The sequence below is a fragment of the Camelus bactrianus genome, chromosome 15 (genome assembly GCF_048773025.1).
Source record: "Camelus bactrianus isolate YW-2024 breed Bactrian camel chromosome 15, ASM4877302v1, whole genome shotgun sequence".
Classification (NCBI taxonomy): domain Eukaryota; kingdom Metazoa; phylum Chordata; class Mammalia; order Artiodactyla; family Camelidae; genus Camelus; species Camelus bactrianus.
The window spans coordinates 63,220,742-63,233,724 of NC_133553.1; the positions used below are offsets into that span (position 1 = coordinate 63,220,742).

The 12,983-nt window shown below is 45.6% G+C and overlaps 1 protein-coding gene across 1 annotated transcript; it reads left to right on the forward strand.

The window, feature by feature from the left end:
• The first annotated feature begins 6,625 nt into the window (after positions 1-6,625).
• LOC105075839 (gastrokine-3-like) lies at positions 6,626-12,628 on the forward strand. Its single transcript, XM_045523223.1, has 6 exons — positions 6,626-6,727; positions 8,026-8,079; positions 8,266-8,400; positions 10,291-10,398; positions 11,375-11,516; positions 12,302-12,628. The coding sequence occupies exons 1-6, from the start codon at positions 6,716-6,718 to the stop codon at positions 12,394-12,396; spliced, it is 546 nt and encodes a 181-aa protein (XP_045379179.1). The 5' UTR covers positions 6,626-6,715; the 3' UTR covers positions 12,397-12,628.
• Positions 12,629-12,983: the final 355 nt, after the last annotated feature.

The following is a 12,983-nucleotide window of genomic DNA, read 5'->3' on the forward strand; positions in this document are numbered from 1 at the left end:
TTGGGGTGCATGTATCTTTTTGAATTGGAGTTTTCCCCAGATATATGCCCAGGAGTGAGATTGCTGGAAAGAGTTCTTTTCAAGAGGACAAAACCTGTGATGATGCTCATTTGTCTGCCAATCCCTTTCCTAGAGGGTAGTTTTTGCCTTAAAGAGTCTGGGCCAGGAGATCCCACCCTACAGTCTGGAACTGAACAGGCCTCCCCACCCCTGGGGTGTGGTGACGGCAGGCAGGAAAGCACCAGGGCGCCCGGCACATGGGCGCTGCTGCTGTGCCCAGGGCGGGGAGTCAGCCCGGAATGTCCGGCATTCTCCACCATCGAGGCCTGTCTGCTGGCAGCTGGGGCCCTTGACAGCTGGTTAATCTGCAGTGGGGTTTCCAGCCAAAATCTGCAATTGCATCATTCTCTTGTCTAGATTGGGGATTAACACCTCCATTGATTTGATGTAGAAAATGGCCCAGAAATCCCCCTTGACAAGCTCTCTCTCACTCCGATCTCACCCACTTAGCAATTCACAGTAAGTGCCTCTATTAACTGAAATTAGGTCCCAATCTGCCCACTCTGTCCAACCCCAAGAGACGAGGTAGTAATAGCTCAAGTCTGTCCCCTACCCGCCACCCCAAGGGCCTGGAATGAAGCTCATAAAACCCAGACTCCCTTTCAGAACCCTTGTTACCAAGAGATAACAATTCGCCACACTCACTCTGTAACAGGGAAGAACCAATCTGACTCCATGTTAGATCTGTTCCTTTAGCTCCAACCCTGTGCTCTGTTGCCTGTGCTTAGTCACAATGGTTCTGCACCTTTTGTAAAAGAATGTTGCTTATAGCCTGAAATACGATGGCCCATCCTCAAGGCTCTGACCTTTAAGGGTATAACACATTTCCATTCATATAGAGACAAAGAGTTGCAGAGAACAGAGAATAGCATTTGTCTTGTTGGAGGTTTACAGGAACATCATGACCTGACCTATGCGGACGGCTGCAAGAACAAAGGATTCTGACACCAAGAAGTTTGCAACAACAAACTACACCCCCTCCCCTTTTTAGTACAAAAGGAGCCTGAATGCTGATTTGGGTAACATGGTTCTCCAGGACATTAGTCTCCCATCTTCTCAGTCTGCTGGCTTTCGGAGTAAAGTTGACATTCCTTGCCCCAACACCTCGTCACCCGATTTGTTGACCTGTTGTGTGGCGAGCAGAACAAGTCTGGACATGAAAATAACTCTCACCAGCTTCCAACTCATTGTCCACAGAGAGCTAAGAGAGGTTTTAAAAAGACCCTCTGGCGGCTTCCAATCACACAGACAATAGAAAACAACACAGACCCAGCTCCACATCCCACCAAGCCAAGACCTTGCCACCTTCCCACAGAACACTCGCCCTGGGCCCAGCCTCTGCTGGGAGCACGCTCTCCTCCCTCCTCTAGAGTGACCCACGTACCCTGGTTTGCCTGACGCTTTCCTTTTAGCATTGAGGAGGACTCTCAGTCCCCAGCAAACCAAAACAGTTGACCAGACTGCTTCCCCACTCAACCCCACACTCCTAACTGGCCAAACCTATGTTTCTGGAAGGTCTTAGCCCAAACTTCCCTTCTCAGAGAGGCCTGACTCCTCCCCAGCTACTCCCCTGCCTCTAAATTGGGTCCTCGTGGCTCTCCTCTCTCAGGACAGCCTTTCTGGTTGAGGGCACTTACAGTAATTATTTACTGCTTCATTCACAATCATTTACGCAGGACCTGGGTGCTGCTCATTGTGTATGGGCTGGGGATAGAGCAGTCAAAAAAGCAGATGGAAGTCCCTGACTTCAAAGAGCTTACATCCTAGTGGAAGAAACGGGTATGGTTTTATAGGTAAACTATATAGCAGGGTCAATGTGCTCGAGGGAAACAAAGCAAGAGGGGAGAGAGGATGTCAGGGGTGGATTCTACAGTCTCAGGGGCTCAGGGAAGGTCTAAGGGAGGTTACATGTTGATCTCAAAAGATGAGGAAGCAAAACGAGGGTTCCTGGGGGTAAATGTTCCAGACAGACAAAACAGAACATGCAAAGGCCTGAGCAAAGAACAGTGAAATCACTAACTGAGCTAAATGTAGACCCCAAAGAGGAAAGGTCTAAGGACTAAGGTCTAGGACTGCCCATATTTTGACGTTGGAGAATTGCAAGGGAGAAGAGATGATCAGAGTGGCAGGAACAAAACCGGGCAAGTGTGTGTCCTGGAGACCCACTGAGTGGAGAGAGGGGTCTCAATGGTGTCAAATGTCCCCTTCAAAACAGCTTGCAGTCGGAACAGACAACAAATTAAACATCTCATTTCCCCCAACTGACAGAGGGCTCTTTGGAGGAAAAAAAGCATCGTCTTTAGTCATCCTTGCGATCTCTGCACGACCCAGGCCCTGTTCTATGACTCTTCTCCCAGGAGGAACAAACCTCGTGTGCAGCCACAAATAAAGTTTTACGTGCAATTTCAGGAGGCTGGTTTAGAACCATCCCCAAGTCATGGCCCTAGAGGAGAAGCCTTGCTTTAAGAAAAACTCTGCTGGAAAAATTAACTTTGTAAAAGATGACATCATGACAGGAGAGGGTACACTGGGTCCTAGCTGTTAACTTACCTGGAAAGAACTTCAGGAAGAAGCGGGAGCGATCAAACAATTGCAGGTGGGGAGACACTGAGATAAGACGAGCAGCTCGGAGCAGACCTGAGATGCAGCGAGGTAATGTTTGCTAGGAGGTTGTACCTGCTCATGAAACGCAGGCTCAGACGCGGCTGCTTTTGAGAAAATACTTGGGTCTGGGGTCCAGGGAGGACAAAAGGAACATTCAGGGAAACTGAGCCAGACAGGGAAAAAAAAAACTGGAGCAGATGGGGCTGAGGCGGGCAGCGTTCTGGAAGGCCAGACCCCTGGTTCCAGGATATATGGAGGCATTCAGAAGGTAAAGGTCAGAGGAGGGAAATCCGAAGGGAAGAAAAAGAAGGGCGGGAGCGGGCCTTGAAAACAGCCACAGAAAGCGTATGAATGTAACCGTAACTAAATCTAGGCATGTGAATCTAGTGGCACAAGGACGGACAAGTCCAGATACACTGGGTATCAGACTCTGGAAAGAACTCATTAAACACAATCAAACAAACCAAGAATCTCAGAAGGAGCACTGGTTTGTAGACCAACATGACATGATTGATTATTGACATATTTTTCATTGGCTTCAGGGAAGAAATATAAGGATGGAGGGCAGGAGCAAAGCTTCGCTAATTAAAAAAAAATATCTCAGTAGTGATGTTGGCTGAATTCTGCACAGCTGGAAAGATTAGTTAAATATCAGTCACATGACAGGGTGATTACAGAGAAGGCTGCATACTAGGACGAAGCTAGCAAATGTAAAATGAGGGTGAGGAAGTTTCTGGTTTATAGCAGGTCGTGGGTACATTGCAGAGGAAATCAAAAGGTGTTTAGCAAACACCAAGCAGAACAAGGGATCCGGGCAAATGAGTCTTGCTCTTGCCAGAGGTTCCAGGATGCAAGATAAAAAGAAAACAATTTTGCAGACACTTGGCTTTCATTTTCCTTTTTCTTCACCCTCTGCCCTCAAATCCAGGGGCAGAAACATTAACGGTCTCGGCTAACCTTGTAATTGCACTATGATTGGAGTTTACAAAGAGGGCCGTTTTTTTCTCGCTGTACATGCTATGCAGTTCAGATTTTAATTGTCTTCCTCATTCACATGATTATTAACCACTTAATTCCATGACTTGCCATTAAATTCAACAATTATTTACTTTGCACCCACTCTGTGCTGAACACTGCTAAGTACTCCAGGAGGTAGAGAGATGGGTAATATGCCATTGGTGCCATCCCTTCATTCATTTATTTAATGTCTATATATTTTAGAAGCTACTCTGCCAGGTACTGCTCTAAATATTAGAGATGAGAGCTGCAGCTGAGAATAACAGAGTCTTTAACCTTATGAGGTCTACAGTCTACTGACATAAATGTGCGATTTCATGGCCTGATCAGACAACTATACAAGTAAATGCAGCACAATGAAGACTGCAAGTAGCAAAGTAAGGCGCAAGCAGGGAACCGTGATGCTGTGAATAAGAAGATGAGATCACATTTGTCTGGGAGTGATGGGAGGCTGGGGAGGGTGGTGCTGTTCAAATCGGCCTTGAGGAATGGATAACAGGGGAAAAAAGAGAGCAAGGGATCTCCTGGCATGAACCAAGGATTGGAGTTTGGTTAGCAAGGGCTCCATCTGGGGACCAGTGGAGAGCCGCTGTCTTGGCATAGGTTGGAGAGAAATGGGAGACGGGGCTGCAAAGGTTAGTGGGGGCCAAATCATGCAAACCCTCAGATGACTTCGGAAAAGGGAAGTAGCAAGACTTGGAAGAGTCCGTGAGATGGACTGGAAGGTGGAAGAGAGAATGTAGGGCAAGAAAGAAGAGCTTTCCAAACACTCTTTTGGCCAAATTTCATTCGTTAATGAGACTCCATGGCTTGAATATTATCGATTTTTCTTTTGTGCACGTGGCTGTTGGCCTTTGCAGAAATAGTGCAGATTTGACTATGTGGCCGAATATTTATTTATTAACAAACATACGTATCGTATTTTAATGGCTGAATAATATTCATACCCATCTATATGTGATATATGGATCATTTCCTTATTCATTCATCAGTCAAATGACACTAAGGTTGTTTCCATATCCTGGCTGTTGTGAATAAAGATGCAAAAAATGTGGGTGTGCAGGTATCTCTTCAGGATACTGATTTCAGGTCCTTTGGCTACATACCCAGGGGTAGGACTGGTGAATTATCTGGTAGTTCAATTTTTAGTCTTGGAGTCACCATCATGCTGTTTTCCATAGGTGGTACCAATTTACATTCCCACCAACAGTGTATGAGGGTTCCCTTTTCTCCACATCCTTGCCAACATTTGTTACGTCTTGTCTTTTTGATAAGGGCTATCCTAACAGGTATGAGGTGATATATTACGGTGGTTTTAATTTGCGTTTTTTCTGATGATTAGTAATGCTGAGCACTTTTCATTTACCTTTTGGCCATTTGTATGTCTTCTTTAAAAAATGTCTATTCAGATCCTTTGCCCATTTTTAACCAGATTATTTCCTTTTCTTGCTATTGAGTTGTATGAGTCCTTTATATATTTTGAATAATAACCCCTTATCAGATAAATGGTTTGCAAATATTTTGACTCATTCTACAGGTCATCTTTTCAATTTACTGATAGTTTGCTGTGCAAAAGATCTTTAGTTTGGTATAGTCTTATTTATTTTAGCTTTTTTTTTTTTTTTTTTTGGCCTGTGCTTTTGGTGTGGCATCCAAGAAATTGCTGAAACCAATATCAAGGATTTTCCCCGTATGTTTTCTTCTAGGAGTTCTACAATTTCAGGTCTTATATATTTAAGTCTTTGGTCCCAAACAGGCAAAGCAATCTTGAGAAAGAGGAACACAGCTGGAGGCATCACACTTTCTGATTTCAAACTATATTACAAAGCTATAATAATCAAAACTAAGAAAAGGATGATCTCTTTAACAAATGGTGTTGGGGAAAATGGATATCTTCATGCACAAAAGTGAAAGTCATTCTTTTAATACATTTGACTTATTCAGTCAATAACTATTGAGTATATGCTCTGTGCATGGTGTTTTCAAAGTACTGACAGCAGTAGAGATTTGAGTATGATCTTATCTGAGCCCTGCATGACCTAACGGACCCCCAGGCCCTCCTATTTCATGTTCCCATTGCCAGTTCGCAGTAAGCAGTGTAAGGACTGAGCTGTCTGTCTTCCCACTTTAACCATTCCAGTGCCCAATCTCATCAATCTTCTTCATCTTCTCTTGAAAGAAATATCTATTTGATTCTGGTCTTTTGGAATTTAGTCCAGGTAGTTGGGTCACTACCAGCCAAGGGCTGGAACAAAAAGAAGAAAATGTATCAAAAAGTCTGAGTTAGTGTTGACTGGTCGTAGAAAGGTGTTCCCTTTGTCTCAGGAGTTCCAGGGTTGGTCAAACGGTCCTTTATGGGAGAAAATAAAAAAGCCCCGTGAAATGCAAACTGGGAGGAGGGACAACACATTGTAATAGAAGCAAAATGTCAGAATATCAGGCAAGTCAACCAGAGGTAGGTGTTTGAAGAAGTAAAATGAAATCAGGGTGGTAGGTGGGCAGAGGGCATTTCAGAACCAACCATGTGATTTCAGGTTTGCGTGAAGACCTGGATCAGATTGCTTTCCAATCTAATCTTGGACTTCCAATCTGCGCCTTTCATCTCCATAAGATTTTTCTCAACCACCTCCAGTGTTAGTAAAGCACTTGTCAGGAATTGAGAAGTAAAAACAATGAACTCATTGACTTTGTATCAGGACTGCCTTGTGAGAGCTGCTGTTTGCCATCCTTACGTTAGTGGTTAATGTCATGGGCATGCCAACCCACAAAGCCCTGTTCATTTACCGTGTTTGCCTTGGAACCAGTGGAGGTATCTGGGAAAAGGGAAAATATTCAGAAGTAGTTAAAGCAAAATGATAAGAGTGTTTACATAAACTTGCCTGTTTTCCCTCTGAATGGTATCCAGATTACAATTAATTCCACATCAGGGTGATAGTTGAAAGGCTCAAGACTATATAAATCAGACTTAGAAAATAAATGGGGCATGAACATTTTTTTCTGCATGCAGCTGCCTGGAGTCTGAGAGGGAAGCAATATGAAACACCTTGTAAGTATATTTTCTGATTTTGAATATAAGTGATGAGGTTTTCAGAGCCCAGAATAGTGAGGGAGTAGGGTTTTTTTTTCTTTCCATGGATTCTTCAAATTAATCCTAAATATAGAATTTCCAAATATTAATTTGGCACATAACCTCCCTTTTGGTAATCCTCTCCATTTTAAACATCAGAATGGTAAGTCTTTCCCAAAAGAACTAATAACTAATTTCTTTAAAGTTCAAGGATCTTGGAAGGTTGAGAGGATATTCATATTTTAGGGTCTTCTCTCCCTAGATTCATCTTATTTACAAATTTCCAATGAAGGGAGTTTCAGGTGTATTAAATATAAGGCAACAACTCTCAGAATAGTTTAATGAAATATTATTGCTGTCTGCATCTCATATTTCTCCTTGGTTAGCCTCACTGCATCGTGGTAATTGTTCAGAGAGGAGCCGTTTTCTCTTCCTTTGAGGGTGTATCTCACCTTCATGTTGTCCTGCACGTGGAATATTGCATAGGCTGTTGCAGGGATGGAAGAGAAGGGAGTTTTCCATCGATTTCAGCTTATGTTGTAAGTGAACTTGAGCTAAGCAAGCCTGAAATAGACCAGATAATGAACAATGAGGTGCAGGGAAAGATTTGCTGCCAACCTCATTCTAGCCTGTTTCTGCCCGTCTAATTCTCTTTCAGTTAATCTCTGATGCCCAAAACTCCTTCAACAGGCAAGGAAGGCAAGAGCAAATGATTCACCGCGTAGGTCTCAAGAACTAGTAACATTTGAGTAAAATCTCTTGCAAAATAAGGTGCATATAAGTGGTGCATGGTTTTTTATGCTCAGGCAAAGTGGGAGATTCTGGAGGAAAGGAAAGCAAGGGGGAGACCAGATTTCAGAGGGTACAGAAAGGGGGTCCCCATTGGTTGGGAAGAAAGAGGAAGGTACAGAAGGAAAGACTAGGGACCCGAACGATCACTCATTTTGCAATATGATTGACGATGGTCCTGCACTATGTGCAGATCAGGTGGTTGGTCAGATTGCCTAATGCTCCACCCAGGGATTGACAGTAGATGTAGAACAAAGCAAAAAGCATCCTTGAATGAGCAGTAACGCTTTGCTTCTTGAGTAGCCAGCACATCCCTTCTCAACCACACTGAATGACAGTCTCCTAATACGTACTGAGGTCTCCAAGAAACACTGTGAAAGTGTTGGATCTTTCAAAAGGGCTCTGACCTTGGGGGTCTGATGGGTTCCAGGCTCTGGGCTTGTCTGAGGCTACGGGAGCAGGTGCACTGATATTTGTCTCCATTTCAGATTGTGCCTTCCATCCTTGTGGCCTTCTTCCTAACTCCATCTCTGGCCCTGCTGGTAAGTGAAGGGTGGAGAGGGTCCAACCTGCCTGGTACTCCTTCAGCAGAAGTGTTTTGAGGGTGACTATCCCAGGCAGCCTCCCTCAAATTTCTTGGGACATTTAAAGGGATATCTTTACAAGATATGGGCAATGCAGGAACTCTGGACTTTCAACTATTCCCCCTGTTGCTTGGTTTTCTCCAGGACATCAGTGACAGCCATCCTCTGGATGGATCTGTTGGGACCCAGAGCATCCGTGTCAATGCCTTTCGAGGTATGGTCAGCATCCGAGACAACAATGTTTTGAGTGAATGGGATGGAATCTTGGACTACAAGAATGTAAGATGTGGAACACTTTCGTTACAATGCCCAAGAAAGCCTTGTCTGCTCCAAAATCTAGCCGTATGCTCTCCCAGGGCGGAGAGGACCCCGTCTCCGTAGGCTTTCTCTAGGTTTAGACTCGTGAGGGAACACATCTCTCTAGACAAGGGACCAGCTTTCCAGCTGCTGAAGTGACTTCTTTTCAAGCCATCGACTGTAGGAGGACCTTCTGTGGTCTCTGTGTTCCTGTGCGGTGTTCACGTCACAGGGCTCCTGAAGGCCTCTGAAATGAGAGAGCCATTTAAAGGACCCTTATTTCCTATCACTGGTCTGTGCTCTAGAGGTTATTTTGTGTAACTGATTTACAATGTTAGTTTCAGGTGGACAGCAAAGAAATTCAGTTCTACATATACATACATATATATGTATATTTTCGTATTATTTTCATTACAGATCATTACAAGAACTTGAATGTAGTTCCCTGTGCTATACAGCTGGCCCTTGTTGTTTACCTGTTTTATATATGGTAGTGTGTGTCTGTTAATCCCAAACTCCTAATTTATCCTCCCCCACCTTTCCCCTTTGGCAACCATAGTTTGTTCTCTATGTCAGTGAGTCTATTTCTAGTTTGTAAATAAGAGGTTATTTTGTCTTGATCTCAAATCTTAAGCAGTTTATTTACAGAGCAGAAGAATACATGAATTGTCACCTTGAGAAACCTTGCCTCGACTTGCCTGTGTGGTTAGGTACTCTGACCAGGCAGGAGGATGCAGGACTGGGATGCGACGGCCCATGTCCTCAGCCTGGTCCTGGATAGAAACGCTCTATGACCACAGAGACATCACTCAGCCTCTGTGTGCCTGGGTGTCCTCATCTGCAAAGCAGCATCAATGACCACCTTTCCTACCCAATAGGATTCTGAGAGGATTAAATGAAGGGAAAGCCCACACTCCTGACTGGGGCCCAGAAGGCCCTCTGCTATCCAGCCCCTGCTGTTTGGAAGCCCCTCTCCTACCTCCACACCAGACATCTCAGGACAGACACCTGGAACACAGGCTTTCTCTCTGCACCTGCCGGGACAGCCCACGCTCTCCTCCCCAAGCACCGTCTCCCTTACACTTCACCCAACCGCTCCCAGTTTCCACAAGGAGCATCTCCTGAGCCCTCTTAGAGGGCAGGCAGCCTAGGGATGTCCAGCTCTGTTTTCAGCAGAGGGACTTTTCTTCAAATAAACTGTTCCATGGAATTCCACTATGTGAAACAGAAGTCAGCACTGCTCTGGCTGGAGGAGGGAGAGGGGCTCAGTCAGGCTTAGCTGGAGAACCGCTGATCTATTGCGAAGCTGAGAGAGGCCACATGACAGGCCCACGGCCACGTAAGGGGGTGTGTGGGCAGGGGAGTGGTCAGTGGCAGACTCAGGACTGGAATCCGAGTCTAGGGGTTTGGACCAAGGCCCCTCCTCACCCCGAACGTCCAGAGAGCACTCTCGCGATGACGTGCTGAGCTGTAGGTATCTTGTCCCATTCTCGTGGCAGCCCCGTGGGGGAGAGCTCACTGTTCCTGCTTTACCGATGAGGAAGCTGAGGGTCGTGGAGGTGGCTGAGGACCATGGACAGCACCTTAAATTCAGCTTTGCTACTGGGGCCGACCCCCTCCCCCTCCAGTCCCACCAATGTGTTAGTGGTGTGCAGAGTGCCCCTGGGGGATTCCTTCCCCTACCTGCAGCAGTGACAGTGCCGGGAGCCCTTGGGCACAGCAGGGCCCTGTATGCTGCACGTCGCTTGCTGGTCTCTGCCAGGGTGCTCCACACCACAGTCTGAAGAACAGCCATGTGCCCCAACTGATGGCAAGTAGGAGTCCACTATGTTTGATTGAATGAATGACCTGATTCTGCTGTGTTGCTTTAAGGCCCTCTTGGCTGCTAAGCTGTTTAGCAAGATGGCCTGTGTCCTGGCCAAGATGGACCCATCTGCCTTCCCAACTCTGGATGACATTATTAAGGCTCTGGACCACAAGGTAAGTGAGACCAACTTACTGTGGTCCCCTCCTCGTTTGATGTTTTCCAACTCCGCATCCTGACATCCTAGGATGATGCTGTCCACACGGGGGAGCTCAGTTCATGCTTCTTCTTAATATCCACGAGGTCCCACCATCATGCAAAAGACCCTGAGTCCAGTCCACAGCCCAATTAAGTCAAATCATATGAATGAAAATAGATCGATTAAAATTCCAGGCGATGACACAATTTATGTTCGACCATTTATATTCACTAACATAGGTGAATATAAGTATTAGTGTGAACTAAAAGAGCATTTTCATCCTCACGCCTTCTCTCCTCCCCTACCCACCTTCTAAACTCATATGCACATATTATCTTTGGGCTGAAACACTCTTTGGCTCAGCCTCTTAAATGACAAGCGCTGTCAAATAAATTAAAAATCAGCAGACATCTTTGGCAAGTCATTGAAATCTGTATCATTTGCTAAAGCAACTTGCCCAGCACATTTGAGCAACACTGCCTGTGGCAGGAGGGTCACTGACTCTTGGGGGAAAAGAATGCACTTTGGGTCACGAAAAATAAAACAAATTGTCCATTTTTTAAAAGGCAGGTAGAAAGTACCCCATTCCTCTGATTTATAACAAGTAAAAATATAATATAAATGAAACACATAAGTTTAAGTCTATTCTATATTATCATTAGAGATGAGAAAAACACTGGAGGCTGGACGCTTTGAGAACTTAAGGGAATGGAGTTCAGGCAGAGTCACAGGGCCACGCAGGCTCACACACAGATTTTTCTGGAGTACTTTCGCCATCTTGTGGCCAGATAGGATATTACTGCTAGAGACGAAACTCAAAGCCAAGTCTGGGTTCTCGGCTCTTTCTGTAAATTGAATGGCCCGCGGGGCACTGGAATAGGTTTCTCGCCTCTTCTTCTTTGCTGCACCTCCTCTATTACTGTCTCACTGTTTTGAAATGCCACCTCTTCCAGCCTTTAAAGCATTATCCATCCACTCACGGCCTGACCTACACTGTTCTACCCGACCGGGTCAAGAACTTGGCCCAGTATGGAATGTCCATCAAGGAGATGTGCCGAGACGTCCCCACCTACTTTGTCCAGCAGCAAAAAGAAGGTGTGTCAATAACTAGAAACCCAAGACCATGGGCGAGGCAAAAGGTGCAGGATGATTTTTAGGTTATTGGCAAGATTTGATGACAGTTTTCAGGTCTATTCCATTTCTTCTGGTTATAAAAATAATGAAGCCTGAGCGGTACTGCCCCCTAGTGGCAGAGATGATTTCTTGACACCGGGGCTCATTAAGAACGGGAAGCAGAGTTAGCTTACCAGAAGGTTGAGGACCGAGGACCGTCATTTCACCAATGGGATTTGACAGCTGGTGGATACCCTCACCTGACCAAAAGCTTCATCCTTGGGCCCTCATCCCCAGTTCCGGCCCAAGCAGCACAGTGCCTGTTGGGAGTATGGTGGGGGATCAGTGGTGACCAGCTTAGAAAGCTACAAGATAAGATTTCAAAATCAGCCTGCTGTTTCAGATAGAGTCAGTAACCACTTCCCATTAGGCTGTTGCCAGTCACTCACACCTTAGTATAAATTAACCCAATGAACAAGGCTTTTACATAACAGCAACTTCCAGCAGGGAGAACTTGAGGGGCTTGGGAGGTTAAAGAGGATGGTTAAAGGTCAGTCAAAGATACAGAAAAAAAAAAAAAAAAAAAAAAAAAAGAGGTGAGGGGGATGTTGGGCCAATTATTGCAGAGGAAGAGGAGAGATCTTCCATTTTGTTCCCAGATCCCTTGCTAGTAGAGAGGGCCTGACCATCATATCAGGTGCAACTCATAATATACCCACTCTCTTTGGGGGATCTTTTTAATAAAATGCTTCTCGTTCTTCTTAAAGGTTCTGCACTGGCTATCAACCCTGATTCCTGTTCTGAAGTCCAACTTCTGTCCTTCCTGGGACTCTCCATCTGTGGGGAGATCCCTGGGCTCTGAAGCTCCAGGTTGGCCATGTGGAGAGAGGACCTGCATGGATGGGGCCACTGGCCCAAAACCATTGCTCAGGGGCCACCCAGCCCACTGTCTACTGATGGGAAGATGCTCATTTCGGTCCTCTACCTTCTACCTTTGACCAAAGAGCCAGCTTTGTGATCTAAAAATTGGGTACCCTTTCTCCTTGTGGCTTAGAACAATAAAGTTTTTTTGCCTCCCTGGCCCAGCAGATGAACCCCACTGCCTGCCTTGTCCTCTCTCGAGTTTGCAGATCCCCACCCACGCACAGTCCATGCCACTGCACACCAGCTGGTGCAAAGGAGGAGGTCCCAGAGCATCTCATTTCTAAGGGCTTCTCTTTGGGGTGTCCTTTGAAGAATCCCTCGAGAATCTGGGCCAAAAATAAAGAAGTGAATAACAAAAAGACACTAGTCAAAGCACAGACAAGCTTTCAGGTCCAAGGCCAGCATCTCTGTCTTCTGCAAATGAGTGCTGAGTTCTACAGAAGCCTGCTCACTGGGGTGGCCTGGCCTGCACTGTGAGAGTCCCTGAGAGACAGCCAAGTGGAAGGAGGCTTCCCAGACCTCTCT

Bases quoted from the DNA above. Each gene is read 5' to 3' on its own strand.
- LOC105075839 (XM_045523223.1), top strand. The intron at 8,401-10,290 runs GTAAGATGTGGA...TGTTGCTTTAAG, and splicing joins GAATCTTGGACTACAAGAAT to GCCCTCTTGGCTGCTAAGCT. The intron at 10,399-11,374 runs GTAAGTGAGACC...CACCTCTTCCAG, and splicing joins TTAAGGCTCTGGACCACAAG to CCTTTAAAGCATTATCCATC.